We start from the raw sequence: 19,654 nt of genomic DNA, 5'->3' as shown, positions 1-19,654 counted from the left end.
CTTACCCATAACCTCCAGTCATTCAGCCAAAGGGAAAATGGAAAAAGAAGATACTACAAAAGTGTAGCGGTGCCTGAGGTTTTAGCTAAAAATAACTGTCTTAAAAAAAAGGGTGGGCGTGAACTCACCATATCCGGAAAGAAAGAAATGTATCAGGTAAGCATAAAATATGTTTTCTTTCCTAAGATATGTTGAGTCTACAGAATCATCAATTACTAGTGGGAACCAATACCCAAGTTAGAGGACACAGATGATTAGGGAGGGACAAGACAGGTTACCTAAACAGAAGGCATCACTGCATGAAGAACCTTTCTCCAAAAGAAGCCTCAGCTAAGACAAAAATATAAAATTTGGTAAAAGTATAAAGAGAGGACCAAGTTGCAGCCTTGCAAATCTGTTCTACAGAAACTTCCTTCTTGAAAGCCCAAGAAGAAGGGACAGCCCTAGTGAAATGAGCTGAAATTCTCTCAGGAGGCTGCTGTCCAGCAGTCTCATAAACCAAACGCATTATACTACTCAACCTTTATGTTTCCCAGAGAAACAAACAGCAAACTGGCGACAATCCTTAGTCGCCTGTAGATAGAAAATAAAAGCACGCACAACATCAAAGTTGTACAACAACAACAATGAGAAGAAAGTTAAGGACACAGAGAAGGAACAACAATTTTCTGATACATTTATCTGAAACCACTTAGGAACAAAACCTAACTAGTACGGATAACTGCCTTAACTGCATGAAAGATAAGATAAGGCAAATCACACTGCAAAACTGAGAGCGCCGAGACTCTCCAAGCAGTAAAAATAGCAATGAGAAACAAAACCTTCCAAGATAATAACTTAATATCTATGGAAAGTAAAGGCTCAAACAGAGCCTACTGCAAAACTTTAAGAACAAGGGTAAAACCCTAAGGGGGGAGCAACCGACTTAAACACAGGTTTGATGTAGACCAGTGCCTGACAAAAAGATTGCACATCTGGCACGTCCACCAGATGCTTATGTAGCAAAAAAGACGATGCAGAAAATTGACCCTTCAGGGTACTGACTGACAAACCCTTCTCCAGACCACCCTGGAGAAAGGATAAAAAATTCAGAAAAACTCCCGCTTAGACAAAACTAAGCGTCCAATCTTCAAGTAGTCAGCTTCAGAGATTTAGATGAAGTAAAAGACCAAGAATCAAAAGTCCTTCCTCAGAGGTAGTCTCCAAGGTGGAGATACAACATTTCCACTAGGTCTGCATACCAGATCCTGCGAGGCCACGCAGAGGCTAATAAAATCACTGCTGCTGTAACCTGAAAATACGAGTACTGACTTGTGAAAAGAGGAAAAAGGTATGCAAGACTGAAAAACAAGAAAAACATCAGAACATCTATCAGGACGGTCTGCGGATCCCATGACCATAAACCGTACCTTCAAACTTGCAGTTCTGTCAAAACTCCCACAGAAGCCAACTCCTGAAACCCCCCATGTGAGGGTCTACCTAGAGAACACTTCCAGATGGAAATGCTCACTCCCCGGGATGTTTAGAAGTCTGACTTCCAATTATCCACCCTTGGAAAGTAGATGACCGACAGCAAATGTGAGCTTCCTCCCACTGAACAATCCAAGTCACCCTCTACATGGCTAAGGAACCCCTAGTTCCTTCCCATTGGTTGATATAAACCCTTGAGGTGATATTGTCAGACTGGAACCAAGCTAGGGATGACTGAGGTCAAGTCATCAGAGCATTGCTAATTGCTCTCAACTTTTAAAGAGGAGAGCAGACACTTCCGAGTCCATAATCCTTAAACAAGACCCAGACAGCTTACCAGCCCAGTAGGTTGGCATCTGTGGTCACATCACCCAGGAATATCTCCAGAAGCACCCGCCCGGAGATAGATACTACGGAAGAAAGTCTCTTGTCATCTGATCTAAATCTATCCTTTAAGAAAGATCTGAAAGTTCTCCATGTCATGGAAAATAGCAAAAGGAATGATGTCCATGGAATACCATCAGACCAATTCCCTCCATAGATCAGCTAAACCCTCGCACACACAAGGGTAGGTAAAAAGAGGGTGAATATAAATAATGTACCGCCAGTCCAATGGCTTAAAAATAGAAAGCTCCTTTATTAGAATCGCACTTAAAAGGTATACACGCCAGCAAGGTAACAAGGTCAAACGCATTTTTTACCTACCCTTGTGTGTGCAAGGATTTAGCTGATCTAAAGTTGTTCTCTTGAGGGAAAAAGGTGAAGTTCCCTGTACACATCCCTTTCTGCACCAGTCGGACCGGAACCTTTGTTTTAGCCACAGCTCCCGTGGGGAGCGCTGAAGAGGTGAGACGGAGCGGTGCTGCAGAGGCAGTGAAGACACAGTACAGCGGGGCACAGAGAGAGGTGAATGGAATTGCCAAACACACTGAGCGCTTTCTTACGGATTCTGGCACTCAATTCCCTCCATACACAGGGTCACAGAAAAGTGAAGAAATATCAACTGCAGCTAAATCCAAACTCCCAATCTCCTGGTTGCAAGATGGCTAAAAGCTATCCACCGGCCACTAGAGCTTACTGTTGGCCGGACAGAAGACTGCAGAGTGGGGAAAATGAATAAATCATTGATTTTCTGACCTCTGAAAGACATCTCCTAGATTAAAAATCAAATAAGTGCCAAACATAGCGCACCTGGTGTTCCCAGGCGGTCTCCTATCCAGGTACTGACCAGACCTGACCCTGCATAACTTCCGAGATCAAACGAAATTGGGTGCATTCAGGGTATTGTGGCAGCAGTCCCAAATAAATTACCCTTGTGGATAGAACAAGGGAACTCTTCTCCAGATTAATTTCCCATCCCCGGAAAAGAAGATTGGACAAGATCTCTTAAAAGAGAGTTAGCTCGAAGTCAGGATGATACCTGAACTATATATTGTCCAGAAAAACAGACTTGCAATATCCCAAGACCTATAGGTCTGACTGGGATAGCTCAAACTAAGAAAACAATAAATCTCTCAGGTCTAAGTTCATTATGAACAGGCCCACTAGAACCAAAGGAGAAAGGATACTACTTTGAAGGACAGAATATGAAATATATGAGGTAAATACCTATATCCCGTTCCCAAACTGGGACTGGAACTGTCACTACCAGAGATGAAGACCCTGAATCCAGTTCAAGGAATGCCTCTCATCTTACTCAGATTTCAGATACTCTAGAAAGAGAAATCTGCCCCTGGGAGGAAAACTTAGATTCGACTCGAAAAGGCATGACCCAAACAAAGTCTCATCATTAAAAGGAGACACTGCAGAACTATAAAGCCTAGGCTGTACCACTAAACCACAGGTAGGCTTCTCAGCTGACCATAATGCCCGGCGGCTAGTACAGCAAGTCTAATAAGACAAGACATTGCTCTAAATGAAAAATTTTAACCTCCAGCTTCTTACCTATGTCAGAAAGAAAACTAGATTATCTCCAGTAGAAAGTTCCCTTCTACTAAAGACACTGTGCATTTCGAGAAAGATAGCGACAGGAAATCCTAAAAAGGACGTGAGACAGGGAGAAATATCCCCAGATTCTCAATAACAATCCTGTGTACATCTCACGGCATGACTAGAACCCTTCCAGAGAGGAAAGAAAATATAGAACTGATAAAGTTCACAAAACTCCAAAGGAAAGACAACGATAGGGATCGGTGTCATTCAGTCAGTCAGGACCTCCTCACTAACTTGGAAGAAGACAAACCTGCGTAGCAGCATGTGGAGCAGAAATCCTCTTATCTGAGACTTAAAATGTCCTCTTGCCTTTTCCCTGAAGTAAAGGAAAACAGATAAAGCCACATATACCGCAGAAGATACCTGAGTTTGCAACTTCTGTAAGTAAATAACCTCCTCCAGGAGATTAAGAGGAACCACAGGGCACTGCATGTGACGCCATATAGGCTTGGGACATAAAAGAAGAAAGCTGTGGCAGTGCCTTAACAGCAACATCCTTGGAGACATAAAGTTCAAACCAATCTGTACATTTAATAGCATTTGTAAAATCAGAGGTACAGAAAAAATAAATGTTTAAACCAATTCTTAGTTGAGCAAGCCATCCACACAACTTCAGCATCAGTAGAAGGAATTATACTGCCTGAATCCGAAATTTCACCCTCAGATGCACCCGAAGAATCTTCATCCTCAGACTTCTGAGAGGAAATACTTTGATTAGCCACTTCAGGATCAGAAACCTTACTTACTGTTTCTTTAAATGTCCTTTTGCATTTTCCCTGCAACATGGGAAAAAGCAGACAACACCTCAGATACTGCAGAAGATACCTGGGGAGCAATATCTTACAAAATAACTCCAGACGGACCATAAGAGGAAACGCAGGGCACTGCATGTGCAGATGAATAGGATTGGGACGCTTGAGGAGACAGCTGTGGCACATCTAAAACAGGAGGCTCCTGAACAGCATCCGCCTTAGCTAATGATGGCTCAGGGTCAAAAAGTATATTTCTATAAGCTAAAGTTCTTTCAATACATGAAGAACAAAAAGGTACTGGGGGTTCCACCTGGGCATCAAAACATAAGCTACAGGTAACATCCTGCACAGCCTCCTGATCCATAATACAAAAAGAAGCAAATAAAAATAAAATTTAATTTTTTTTTTAAAACTTTTTTTATCTTTTAACAAAGGATATAACACAGAACAAAAAAAGTTCATAAATAAATGTTCCTTTTAAAATTACCAAATAAAGAAAACATACCCCAGGCAACACTATACACCTCAGCAGAATTAATGAGGTGCCCTACCTGTCCTGCAACCCGCAGCAAACTGAGGAAAAAAACGATCCCATTTACAATCCGGATTTCCAGAGAAGCAAAAACAGGAAGAAGCCTTCTAAACAGCGGAGCCATCTGAAATATGCGCACCTCACTCTTACAGGAAGTGAAGAAAAGTGCCAAAAAAACTCACAGAATCAGAACCTCCCTAAAAGGGGCGGTTCTACAGCTGAAAAAAAGTCATTTTTTATTTTTATTTAGTTTACAACTTTCTTGAAAAACAGGCTTAAAAGCAAACAATAAAACCCCCAATAAAAGTACATAATCCGTTACTAAAAACAGATCCTCACTGAGCCATCAATTAAATAAATAACACCTCACACTAACAGTGTCTGCAAAAACTGCCATAAAAACCTGCACCCTGACAGGAATAATAAAAAACGCCCCCCTGCAGCATTTCAGCTGAATAAGTGCAAAATGTTTCCCTGCTACATAGAAAAATAAAACTGGCACTTACCTTAATATTCATCTGTCCGGCAGCAAGACAACTCACCTGGTTTGAGAGGATGCCATCCCTCACAAGGACATGTGGAAATACAGAAAGACTGAGTAAACTTACTCAGGCTATCTAAATAGGGCAGCAAAATGTTTTGGGAAAACGCAGTGAGAATTGTACCCCACAAATTCCCAATTGCTTAAAAGCCACCATTGCCCTATTGAAGAGACTGACATGGGCTAAGGCCTTTTAGAAAGATCAGAGCAAACCTACTCTGCTTTAAAATAAAAAAATCTTTATTGTAGATCAGACACCAAAACTTCACCTCCTCCTTGCACCACAGGCAAAGAGAATGACTGGAGGTTATGGGTAAGGGAAGTGACATATATAGCAGCTTTGCTGTGGTGCTCTTTGCCTCCTCCTGCTGGCCAGGAGTGATATTCCCACTAGTAATTGATGATTCCGTGGACTCACCATATCTTAGGAAAGACAGAACATTTTTGGGTTTCATTTCCCTTTAATATTACTTTGGCAAACATTGTTGTAAATCAGCATTTACCTTGTACTTATCAACTTGTACACATCTTTCTTACCTCACAAGGAAGCGATGAAGACCAACATCAAAACTCCTACAAAAATAAATAGGTATAATTTAGAAGATAAATACAGCACTATCATGCTAATGGATATACAATACTGTATATGATATATTTATAGTATATTAGCTTATATAAAAAAAATACCTTGAGTAAACAGCCAGTTCATGCAATTCATGGAATTATTATTTTTTATTATTATTATCAGGTATTTGTACAGCGCCAGCAGGTTCCGCAGCACTATGAACATAGGTGGTATATAAAAAATAATTACAGGGATCAAATGGGTAGAGGGTCCTGCCGAGAGTTGCACTGTTGTAGTCGAAGGTGGACTACAAACAGCTGGGCTCATAGGCTTACATGCTATGGGGTTTAAGGGGATAGCAGTGAAGATAGGAAGGTTAGTGTAGGTTGTATGCGTCCCTGAATATTAGAGTCTTCAGGGAGCACTCAAAGCTTTTAAAACTAGAGGAGAGTCTTGTGGAGCGAGGCAGAGAGTTCCATAAGATGGGAGCCAGTCTGAAGAATTTTGTGTTTAATCCTGGAGGCAAGAGGAAGCCAGTGAAGGGATTGGCAGAGGGTGCAGCAGATGAAGTGCAACGTGCAAGGAAGATGAGCCTGGCAGAGGCATTCATTATGTATTGTAAAGGAGCTAGGCGGCAGCTAGGGAGACCAGAGAGGATGGAGTTGCAGTAGTCGAGGCGGGAAAGGATGAGAGAGTGGATTAAAATCTTAGTTGAAATGTCTACTTTTAGCAATGTTTTTAAGGTGGAAGCGGCAGGCTTTAGCCAAGGACTGAATGTGAGGAGTGAAAGAAAGATCTGAGTCAAGACTGACCCCAAGACATCGGGCATGTGAGGTTGGGGTAATGATGGAGTTATCAACAGTTATAGAGACATGGGGGGTGGAGATTTTGGAAGAAGGGTGGAAAATTAGGTGCTCAGTTTTGGAGATATTTAGCTTGAGGTAGTGAGAGGATATCCAAGATGAGATATGAGAGAGAATGTTAGTGACACGGGTTAGCAGGAAGGAGATAGTTCTGGTGCAGAGAGGTAGATTTGGGTATTGTCGGCATACAAATGATAATGAAACCCGTGGGACTTTATTAAGGAACCTAATGAGGACGTGTAGATTGAGAAGAGAAGGGGATCGAGGACAGAGCCTTGCGGTACCCCAACAGAAAGAGGTAACGGGGCAGAGGATGCCCCAGAGAAGGCTACACTAAAGGTACGGTTAGACAGATAGGAAGAGAACCAAGAGAGAGCTGTGTCGCAGATGCCGAAGGATTGGAGGGTATGGAGCAAAAGAGGGTGGTTGACAGTATCAAAGGCTGCAGACAGATCAAGGAAGATAAGTAGAGAGAAGAAGCCTTTGGATTTTGCTGTAAGTAGGTCATTGGTAACCTTAACAATTGCTGTCTCTGTTGTGTGAAGGAGGCTAAATCCAGATTGCAGTGGATCAAGGAGGGAGTTTAATGTAAGGAAATGGGATAGATGTGCATATAACTAACTTTTCAAGAAGCTTTGAGGCAAGAGAGAGTAGGGAAAGGGCGGTAGTTGGATGGGGAGGTTGGATCGAGAGAAGGTTTTTTGAGGATAGGTGTGACTAATGCATGTTTAAGAGATGTCAAAACTATACCAGTGCTAAGGGAGAGGTTGAAGATGTGTGTGAGTATAGGGGTAAGGGTAGAAGAGAGGGAGGGGAGTAGTTGTGAGGGGATGGGGTAGAGGGGACAAGTAGTGAGGTGAGAGGATAGTATAAGGGGTAAAAGAGCTAAATTTATGGCTATGTGGGTTTTGGATGATTGTGAGCTTTTGAGTGGGTGGGAGACTGGTAGTATGTTGAGATCTGATTTAATTTCTGATGGAGTCGATTTTGTTGTTGAAGTAGCTGACAAAATCTTGAACTGAGAGAAATGTTGTGGTGGGAGGTGGGGGTGGGCAGAGAAGAGTATTGAATGTGGAGAACAGACGTTTTGGGTTTGAAGAAAGAGTAGAGATAAGAGTAGAGAAGTAATGTTGCTTATATAGATTAAGGGCAGAGTAGTAAGAGTTCAAGATGAACTTATAGTGAAGAAAGTCAGCAGAACTCTGAGATTTCCTCCAGTGTCTCTCAGCAGTACGGGAACATCTGCGTAGGTACAGTGTCAGAGGAGTATGCCAGGGCTGAGGATGAGTGTATGTTTTCCGAGCTATGGTAGGTGGGGCCAGATTATCAAGGACCGATGTAAGGGTGGAGTTATAGTTGGAGTTATAGTTGGAGATTCATCAGGACAGGAAAAGGAGGGGATGGAAGAGAGAAGAGGTTGGAGAGAGCTAGCGAGCTGTTGCTGATCTAATAACTTGATACTTCTGTGAAGTTTAGCATGAGGGGTAGAAGGAGGGAGAGTTGTAGGGAGGAAGGTGATGTTACAAGTGAGGAGGTGGTGGTCAGAAAGAGGAAAAGGTGAGTTTGTGAAGTTTGAGTGCATCGATAGCTGAAAATCAGATCAAGGGAGTGACCATCTTTGTGAGTGGGAGAGTCAGTCCATTGTGACAGGCCAAAAGTGGAAGCGAGTTGCAGAAGTTGTTTTGCAGAGGAGGCAGTGGGATTATCAACAGGGAGGTTGAAGTCACCGAGAATGAGGGCAGGGGTAGCCAGGTGGCAAAGTGATCTCAAAATAGATCCTTTCATATATCCAGTAAACAAAGTTTTAGAATCAAATAAAGAATAGCATTATTTCATATACATGGCAAACAAATTCTTCAACGCCACAACACATTGCATGAAAGCGCATCTAGATATCACTGCAAGGTTTTTTGTTGTTTTTTGAGACACAACTTAAGCTCTGGAATTCAATTAGTTTTTCATTTAATTTTGCAAGTTTCCTGTTTCTCATTTTAGGGGACATGTAAGCCAGAAAGGCTGGCTTTTACTTTTGTGCAGTTAGTCAGTCAGTCTGTCTTTATGTCTGACCAGGCTGCAAAACTCTACATCTACTAAAATTGAAATAAAAATATAAAATGATCAGAATGAATATCAAAATATAAAACCAGCATCTTCCAAACAGATATTAACTTGAAATTCAACAAAACACATGTGTTTTCATCTGTGCATGCTCGCATTCGGACTATCTATTTATAAATCCATGTATTTCTACCCTATCTGTAACATTATTATAGTAAACATGTCAAGCTGTATTTTCAAATGTAGCCTCAGATCATTTATTATGACAAAAATTGAATACACAAACAGCTACATGTTTTCTTTAAAGATACATTTAACTAGGATTACATTAAAGGGACAGTCTATTTGTTATTGTTTAAAAAGATAGATAATTCCTTTATTGCCCATTCCCCAGTTATGCGTAACCAACACAGTTATATTAATATACTGTTACCTCTGTGATTACCTTGTATCTAAGCCTCTGGAAACTGCCCCCTTATCTCAGTTCTTTTGACAAAATTGCATTTAAGCCAATCAGTGCTGACTCATAGGTAACGCCATGGGCACGAGCACAATGTTATCTATTTGGCACATTTGAACTAATGATCTCTAGTCGTAAAAACTGTCAAAATGCATTCAGATAATAGGAGGACTTCAAGGTATTAGAAATTAGCATACGAGCTCCAAAGTTTTAGATGTAAACTGATGTCTACAGACTCTTGAGTGTGTAATGGGTCTTTTCATATGCAGGGGAGGGGGGAGTTTCTGCCTTTAATGCTCTCCCAGCCCCTTTCAATGGGTGTCCCAGTCTAACCTCCTCAACAGTGCTAAACTGTGATCCTAAGTATGTTTTTAAAAGGTTTAATACTCAATTTTTTTTATCAGTATCTATGCATATTCTTCTTTATAGTCGTGTATATAACATGCAGTGAAATGAAAATGGGTATATACTGTCCCTTTAAGCATTGCATTACCACTGGACTATAGCTCCTGTAATAGGTGTCTAAAAACTCTTGCGTTACCTCATAATACGTTTTTCCTATATAACCATATGACATAACACCATCACATAGGCTAGAGAGCTCCCACGAATCAGAAGCGCTGCACTACCCATCACAAATAAGGTATACACTAACCGGAAAGCATGTGGCAGGCTGCGTTTTTGCACAATTTATTAGACAGACATGATGTTTAGAGGATCAGTTTCATTGAGCCATAGGATATACTGCAGAACCACAGGAAAAGACAGTATATAATATAACTGGGTGTACTGCCGGCCTGAAATTGTAATAAATAAATAATTGTACACACGGAGGAGTGAAAAACACAACACAGATGTGGCATATTATGAGGTATTGCAGGGTTTTTAAACACCTATCACAGAGTAATAATAAATCAGTAACATAATGAAATGCAATTCATATCCCTGTAAATTATTTAAACACTGGACTTTGTATTCTAATTAGATTAAACACAGTTAGTAAGTGTATTTCCCAATATGGAGGAGAAAAAGTCATCTCTCAGAAAACATTATATTCCAGAAGGCAGATCAATTGATTTTCCACACTTCACATCATTTAAAGAGTTTTTCTTTCACTCTCAAAGACCAACTGTATAAATATTTCATCCAGGGAAATCAGTAATCTTGTTATCAGTGCCATCCTAACCTTGATACGTATCAAGCCTTTTGAGTTTATTGAAAATCCAATTGCTTTTCATTGATTCAGTGGTGACTCCAAATCCCCACTCTACAATGCATTATCAAAGAATATGAAAGGGCTTTGTATAAATTTGTTTTTTATTACAATTACAATATTTCTATGCGCTCTACAAAATGTTTTCAGTTGAAACCAAAATATTATTCATGCATAGAGATTACTATGGTCCTCTGTTATGTTATTTAATATGCAGGTTTCATTGGCTCAAAATTCTGACCAATCATTTTCTTTTGGAATGAACAGATCTTTAAAAAGATAATAAATATTCTTTATGTAGGTCATAGACTGATATTAGTAAATATAAAAGATACATCATTACATTCATGAACAGCAGTCCTGGTGTCACTGTTTTAGTAAAAGTGTCCCTTGAGAAACAGATGTGCACAAGCATTTTTCTTGGCAGTTTCAATATCTATTCAAACATATGTTTGAGCTCCATTTATAAATCTGCATATGCAGTGTGTGAGGTGCTGTGGTACAGGCTCGTTCATGCTCTAAAACTAGGGTGTGCAACCCAGCTATAAATGACAACTAAACTGCTGAGCTTTAAAGGGACAGTATACTGTAAAATTGTTGTTCCCTTAATGTGTTTCCAATTACTTTTTTACCAGCTGCAGAGTATAAAATGTATGAGAATTTGCTTTTTAAGGTTTATTTGTGTATATAAAATAGCTGATTTTGTGTTTTGAAGCCACAACCTAATAAAATGGGTTGAGCTTGTAGGTATAATCAGATCTCATTACTTTATCACATTGTGTACATATAACTGCTTCTTTATCTTATATCTGTCTGCAAAACAAAGACCAATACTTGGAGAGAACGATGCAAAAACAGAATTCATGCTTACCTGATAAATTACTTTCTCCAACGGTGTGTCCAGTCCACGGCGTCATCCTTACTTGTGGGAATATCTCTTCCCCAACAGGAAATGGCAAAGAGTCCCAGCAAAGCTGGCCATATAGTCCCTCATAGGCTCCGCCCACCCCAGTCATTCGACCGACGGACAGGAGGAAAAATATAGGAGAAACCATATGGTACCGTGGTGACTGTAGTTAGAGAAAATAATTCATCAGACCTGATTAAAAAACCAGGGCAGGCCGTGGACCGGACACACCGTTGGAGAAAGTAATTTATCAGGTAAGCATAAATTCTGTTTTCTCCAACATTGGTGTGTCCGGTCCACGGCGTCATCCTTACTTGTGGGAACCAATACCAAAGCTTTAGGACACGGATGAAGGGAGGGAGCAAATCAGGTCACCTAAACGGAAGGCACCACGGCTTGCAAAACCTTTCTCCCAAAAATAGCCTCCGAAGAAGCAAAAGTATCAAATTTGTAAAATTTGGCAAAGGTAAACACCACATACTCTTAACCATCTCCGTGGAGATGTTGCCTGTGCAACGGCAAAGAGAATGACTGGGGTGGGCGGAGCCTAGGAGGGACTATATGGCCAGCTTTGCTGGGACTCTTTGCCATTTCCTGTTGGGGAAGAGATATTCCCACAAGTAAGGATGACGCCGTGGACCGGACACACCAATGTTGGAGAAATTAACATTTTATTACCTTATCTCTTCTATACCCCACTGGAAGTGGACCTAAGGCCAGAAACTTTTAGAATAGGTGGGGATACCACCGGCTAAATCAACTATTTCAAATGCCAATATAAGGGTAAAGAAAATACTTGTTAACAATTTAATACATTCCAGCAGGTAAAGAGGATCATTGGTAACAAATGAAAGGGTAGAACATTTATGAGTAATCTGTCCCTTTAAGCATTTCTCTACTGAAATAGATCATTCATATTCAATACACGAGCAGAAAAATCCTTGAAACCTGGCACATATCTGATTAAGGAAAAGCAGTGGACATTCCTTCATTGGAAACATAGATGACAAAGGAACATTAAAAACAATAAAAAAATCTTTTAAACCCATAATATATGTCAACAAAATGAATTGCTGAAATTTAGTGTGGATTCATATATATAATACTTTATTAAATGGACAGTAACTTCAAACTTAAGCTTTCATGAATCAGATAGAGCATACAATTTTAATCAACTTTCCAATTTGCTTTTATAATCAAATGTGCTTCTCTTGGTATTCTTTGCTAAAAGCTAATCCTAGGTAGGCTCATATGCTCATTTCTAAGCCCTTGAAGGTTGCTTCTTATCTCAGGGCATTTATTTTACAGCTAGAGGGTGTTAGTTCATAAGTGTCATAACATTGTGCTCACTCCCGTGGAGTTACCCAAGAGTCAGCACTGATTGGCTAAAATGCAAATCTGTCAAAAGAACTAAAATAAGGGGGCAGTCTGCAGAGGCTTAGCTACAAGGTAATCACAGAGGTAAAAAGTATAATAATATAATTATGTTGGTTATGCAAAACTGGCGAATGGGTAATAAAAAGATTAATTATCTTTTTAAACAATAAAAATTCTGGAGTAGACTGTCCCTTTAGAGGGACATTAAACACTAAATAAATGCTAGATAGAATAATGAATTCAAAGAAAAGATTAGTCTGAGAATCACATGTAGATGTGTTTTTTAAGGTTCCATTAGCTGTTTAAATATTGAAAAAAAGGGTAAAGTTTTTGTGTCTATAAAACAATCGGAGCTGCCATGTTGTAACTTAGGTTACCTTCTCTGATGTGACCAATTAGAGGCAGTTAAAAAACATAATTTATGCTTACCTGATAAATTCCTTTCTCCTGTAGTGTAGTCAGTCCACGGGTCATCATTACTTCTGGGATATTAACTCCTCCCCAACAGGAAGTGCAAGAGGATCACCCAAGCAGAGCTGCTATATAGCTCCTCCCCTCTACGTCACACCCAGTCATTCGACCGAGAACCAAACGAGAAAGGAGAAACTATAGGGTGCAGTGGTGACTGGAGTATAATTTAATTTAAAAATTTAGACCTGCCATAAAAAACAGGGCGGGCCGTGGACTGACTACACTACAGGAGAAAGGAATTTATCAGGTAAGCATAAATTATGTTTTCTCCTGTGTAGTCAGTCCACGGGTCATCATTACTTCTGGGATACCAATACCAAAGCTAAAGTACACGGATGACGGGAGGGACAGGCAGGATCTTTATACGGAAGGAACCACTGCCTGAAGAACCTTTCTCCCAAAAACAGCCTCCGAAGAAGCAAAAGTGTCAAATTTGGAAAATTTGGAAAAAGTATGAAGAGAAGACCAAGTTGCAGCCTTGCAAATCTGTTCAACAGATGCCTCATTCTTAAAGGCCCAAGTGGAAGCCACAGCTCTAGTAGAATGAGCTGTAATTCTTTCAGGAGGCTGCTGTCCAGCAGTCTCATAGGCTAAACGTATTATGCTACGAAGCCAAAAAGAGAGAGAGGTAGCAGAAGCTTTTTGACCTCTCCTCTGTCCAGAATAAACGACAAACAGGGAAGAAGTTTGGCGAAAATCTTTAGTTGCCTGTAAATAAAATTTCAGGGCACGGACTACATCTAGATTGTGCAGAAGTCGTTCCTTCTTTGAAGAAGGGTTAGGACACAATGATAGAACAACAATCTCTTGATTGATATTCTTGTTAGTGACAACCTTAGGTAAGAACCCAGGTTTAGTACGCAGAACTACCTTATCTGAATGAAAAATCAGATACGGAGAATCACAATGTAAGGCTGATAACTCAGAGACTCTACGAGCCGAGGAAATAGACATTAAAAACAGAACTTTCCAAGATAACAATTTAATATCAATGGAATGAAGGGGTTCAAACGGAACACCCTGTAAAACGTTAAGAACTAAATTTAAGCTCCATGGTGGAGCAACAGTTTTAAACACAGGCTTAATCCTGGCCAAAGCCTGGCAAAAAGCCTGAACGTCTGGAACTTCTGACAGACGTTTGTGTAAAAGAATGGACAGAGCTGAGATCTGTCCCTTTAAGGAACTAGCAGATAAACCCTTTTCTAAACCCTCTTGTAGAAAAGACAATATCCTAGGAATCCTAACCTTACTCCATGAGTAACTCTTGGATTCGCACCAATGTAAGTATTTACGCCATATTTTATGGTAAATCTTTCTGGTAACAGGTTTCCTAGCCTGTATTAAGGTATCAATTACTGACTCCGAAAATCCACGCTTTGATAAAATCAAGCGTTCAATTTCCAAGCAGTCAGCTTCAGAGAAATTAGATTTTGATGTTTGAAAGGACCCTGAATTAGAAGGTCCTGTCTCAGAGGCAGAGACCAAGGTGGACAGGATGACATGTCCACTAGATCTGCATACCAGGTCCTGCGTGGCCACGCAGGCGCTATTAGAATCACCGATGCTCTCTCCTGTTTGATCCTGGCAATCAATCGAGGAAGCATCGGGAAGGGTGGAAACACATAGGCCATCCCGAAGGTCCAAGGTGCTGTCAAAGCATCTACCAGGACCGCTCCCGGGTCCCTGGACCTGGATCCGTAACAAGGAAGCTTGGCGTTCTGGCGAGACGCCATGAGATCTATCTCTGGTTTGCCCCAAAGTCGAAGTATTTGGGCAAAGACCTCCGGATGAAGTTCCCACTCCCCCGGATGAAAAGTCTGACGACTTAGGAAATCCGCCTCCCAGTTCTCCACTCCAGGAATGTGAATCGCTGACAGGTGGCAAGAGTGAGACTCTGCCCAGTGAATTATCTTTGATACTTCAATCATCGCTAGGGAGCTTCTTGTCCCTCCTTGATGGTTGATGTAATCTACAGTTGTGATGTTGTCCGACTGAAACCTGATGAACCCCCGAGTTGTTAACTGAGGCCAAGCCAGAAGGGCATTGAGAACTGCTTTCAATTCCAGAATGTTTATTGGAAGGAGACTCTCCTCCTGAGTCCATGATCCCTGAGCCTTCAGGGAATTCCAGACAGCGCCCCAACCTAGTAGGCTGGCGTCTGTTGTTACAATTGTCCAATCTGGTCTGCTGAATGGCATCCCCCTGGACAGATGTGGCCGAGAAAGGCACCATAGAAGAGAATTTCTGGTCTCTTGATCCAGATTCAGAGTAGGGGACAAATCTGAGTAATCCCCATTCCACTGACTTAACATGCACAATTGCAGCGGTCTGAGATGTAGGCGTGCAAAGGGTACTATGTCCATTGCCGTTACCATTAAGCCGATTACCTCCATGCATTGAGCCACTGACGGGTGTTGAATGGAATGAAGGACACGGCAAGCATTTTGAAGCTTTGTTAACCTGTCTTCTGTCAGGTAGATCTTCATTTCTACAGAATCTATAAGAGTCCCCAAGAAGGGAACTCTTGTGAGTGGAAAGAGAGAACTTTTCTCTTCGTTCACCTTCCACCCATGCGACCTTAGAAATGCCAGTACTAACTCTGTATGAGACTTGGCAGTTTGAAAGCTTGACGCTTGTATCAGAATGTCGTCTAGGTACGGAGCCACCGAAATTCCTTGCGGTCTTAGTACCGCCAGAAGAGCGCCCAGAACCTTTGTGAAGATTCTTGGAGCCGTAGCCAATCCGAATGGAAGAGCTACAAACTGGTAATGCCTGTCTAGGAAGGCAAACCTTAGATACCGGTAATGATCTTTGTGAATCGGTATGTGAAGGTAAGCGTCCTTTAAATCCACTGTGGTCATGTACTGACCCTTTTGGATCATGGGTAAGATTGTCCGAATAGTTTCCATTTTGAACGATGGAACTCTTAGGAATTTGTTTAAGATCTTTAAATCCAAGATTGGTCTGAAGGTTCCTTCTTTCTTGGGAACCACAAACAGATTTGAGTAAAACCCCTGTCCGTGCTCCGACCGCGGAACCGGGTGGATCACTCCCATTAGCAAAAGATCTTGTACACAGCGTAGAAACGCCTCTTTCTTTATTTGGTTTGTTGACAACCTTGAAAGATGAAATCTCCCTTTTGGGGGAGAGATTTTGAAGTCCAGAAGATATCCCTGAGATATGATCTCTAACGCCCAGGGATCCTGGACATCTCTTGCCCAAGCCTGGGCGAAGAGAGAAAGTCTGCCCCCCACTAGATCCGTTCCCGGATCGGGGGCCCTCAATTCATGCTGTCTTAGGGGCAGCAGCAGGTTTTCTGGCCTGCTTGCCATTGTTCCAGGACTGGTTAGGTTTCCAGCCTTGTCTGTAGCGAGCAACAGCTCCTTCCTGTTTTGGTGCAGAGGAAGTTGATGCTGCTCCTGCCTTGAAGTTACGAAAGGCACGAAAATTAGACTGTCTAGCCCTAGGTTTGGCTCTGTCTTGAGGCAGGGCATGGCCTTTACCTCCTGTAATGTCAGCGATAATTTCTTTCAAACCGGGCCCGAATAAGGTCTGCCCTTTGAAAGGTATGTTAAGTAATTTAGATTTAGAAGTAACATCAGCTGACCAGGATTTTAGCCACAGTGCTCTACGTGCCTGAATGGCGAATCCGGAATTCTTAGCCGTAAGTTTAGTTAAATGTACTACGGCATCTGAAATAAATGAATTAGCTAGCTTAAGGGTTTTAAGCTTATTTGAAATCTCATCTATAGTTATTGACTCAAGAGTCTCTTCCAGAGACTCGGACCAAAATGCGGCCGCAGCCGTGACAGACGCAATACATGCAAGGGGTTGCAATATAAAACCTTGTTGAACAAACATTTTCTTAAGGTAACCCTCTAATTTTTTATCCATTGGATCTGAAAAGGCACAGCTATCCTCCACCGGGATAGTGGTACGCTTAGCCAGAGTAGAAACCGCTCCCTCCACCTTAGGGACCATCTGCCATAAGTCCCGTGTGGTGGCGTCTATTGGAAACATTTTTCTAAATACAGGAGGGGGGGAAAAGGGTACACCGGGCCTATCCCACTCCTTAGTAATTATCTCTGTAAGCCTCTTAGGTATAGGAAATACGTCAGTACTCGCTGGTACTGCATAGTATCTATCCAGCCTACATAATTTCTCTGGGATTGCAACGGTGTTACAATCATTCAGAGCCGCTAATACCTCCCCTAGCAGTACACGGAGGTTTTCTAGTTTAAACTTAAAATTTGAAATGTCTGAATCCACTCTATTTGGATCAGATCCGTCACCTGCAGATTGAAGCTCTCCGTCCTCATGTTCTGCAAATTGTGACGCAGTATCTGACATGGCCCTAATATTATCAGCGCACTCTGTTCTCACCCCAGAGTGATCTCGCTTACCTCTAAGTTCTGGTAATTTAGACAAAACTTCAGTCATAACATTAGCCATGTCCTGTAGTGTGATTTGTAATGGCCGCCCTGAAGTACTCGGCGTTACAATATCACGCACCTCCCGAGCGGGAGATGCAGGTACTGACACGTGAGGCAAGTTAGTCGGCATAACTTCCCCCTCGTTGTTTGGTGAATGATTTTCAATTTGTACAGATTGACTTTTATTTGAAGTAGCATCAATGCAATTAGTACATAAATTTCTATTGGGCTCCACCTTGGCTTTAGCACATATAGCACAGAGATATTCCTCTGAGTCAGACATGTTTAACAAACTAGCAATTAAACTAGCAAGCTTGGAAATACTTTTCAACTCAATTTACAAGTAATATGAAAAACGCACTGTGCCTTTAAGAAGCACAGAAAAAAACTATGACAGTTGAATAACAATGAACCGGAGAAATTATAAAAAACAAATTTTTCCCGGTAAAGGCATAAATTTAGCAAAGGATTGCCCCCATTAGCAATGGATAACTAACCCTTAATAGCAGAAAAAAATGTACAAAATATAAACGTTTTTTATCACAGTCAAAGCACAATCTCACAGGTCTGCTGTGAGTGATTACCTCCCTCAAAATAATTTTTGAAGACCCTTGAGCTCTGTAGAGACGATCCGGATCATGCAGGGAGGAAACAGACTTGTGACTGAATTTCTGATGCGTAGCAAAAGCGCCAAAATAGGCCCCTCCCCCTCACACACAGCAGTGAGGGAAGTTCAGTAAACTGTCTTAAATTAAAATAAACGACAGCCAAGTGGAAAAACAGTGCCCAAAACAATTTTTCACCCAGTACCTCAGATAATTAAACGATTTAACATGCCAGCAAAACGTTTAAAATCAAATAACATGAAATGTCATTAAACAGCCTGTTGCTAGACGTTCCCACTGCAAGTTAGGCTAAAAGTTATATGCATATAGTATTATCCCAGTGAAGTGCCATTCCCCAGAATACTGAAGTGTAAACATATATACATAACAGCCTGATACCAGTTGCTACTACTGCATTTAAGGCTGAACTTACATTATATCGGTATTGGCAGTATTTTCTCAGTCAATTCCATTCCTCAGAAAATAATATACTGCAACATACCTCTTTGCAGGTGAACCTGCCCGCTGTCCCCTGATCTGAAGTTTACCTCACTCCTCAGAATGGCCGAGAACAGCAAAATGAATCTTAGCTACGCCGGCTAAAATCATCCAAAAACTCAGGTAGATTCTTCTTCAAATTCTACCTGAGAAGGAACAACACACTCCGGTGCTGTTTTAAAATAACAAACTTTTGATTGAAAATATAAAAACTAAGTATAATCACCACAGTCCTCTCACACATCCTATCTATTAGTTGGGTGCAAGAGAATGACTGGGTGTGACGTAGAGGGGAGGAGCTATATAGCAGCTCTGCTTGGGTGATCCTCTTGCACTTCCTGTTGGGGAGGAGTTAATATCCCAGAAGTAATGATGACCCGTGGACTGACTACACTTAACAGGAGAAATAGGTCACTAGGGAGTGCAGCCAATGGCTGTGTGGAATATAACAGTGTTCTGCACTTCCATTTCTATCAGGAACTGAAAAGCTCACAATTTCAGAGTGAAATTACAGTAAAAGGGGACAAAATAAATAATGAAAGTATTATGCAGAGATTTTTTTTATATATATAAGATTTATCATTTTATATTACATCTCAAAATGTTTAATATCCCTTTAAGTACTACAGTTTTATCCAATGAAACCAAGCATACATGATGGTAGCCCAGAGGCAGAATCCCAGCAAATTAGTTATGACTACCAATTTTGGTAGTTGTACCATAGGTCTGCAACACTGTTGTAAGGTTATTATTCAGCCAACTGTTGTTGTTTTTCTATTACTTAAATTGTAAGCTATGGAGCAGGGCCCTGTAATACGTCTGTCCTTGTCTGCTGTACCTGTCTTGTGCAATTTGTTGGCACAGAACAAATAAGGTAATAAAAATAATAACTGCAAGACTAAATAAACAGATCACCA

The 19,654-nt window shown here is 41.1% G+C and overlaps 1 protein-coding gene across 2 annotated transcripts in view; it reads right to left on the bottom strand.

The window, feature by feature from the left end:
* Positions 1-19,654, bottom strand: part of HHAT (hedgehog acyltransferase) — a 1,153,474-nt gene that overhangs the window by 514,327 nt on the left and 619,493 nt on the right. For both annotated transcript variants that reach the window (XM_053712382.1, XM_053712383.1), the window contains one exon: positions 5,825-5,860. In XM_053712382.1, coding sequence (XP_053568357.1) covers positions 5,825-5,860 — 36 coding nt within the window. The remainder of the gene's footprint in view (positions 1-5,824; positions 5,861-19,654) is intronic.

The sequence above is a fragment of the Bombina bombina genome, chromosome 4 (assembly GCF_027579735.1).
Source record: "Bombina bombina isolate aBomBom1 chromosome 4, aBomBom1.pri, whole genome shotgun sequence".
Lineage (NCBI taxonomy): Eukaryota > Metazoa > Chordata > Amphibia > Anura > Bombinatoridae > Bombina > Bombina bombina.
The sequence above is the reverse complement of the archived record's forward strand: the minus strand, read 5'-3'. Positions and strand labels throughout refer to the sequence as shown.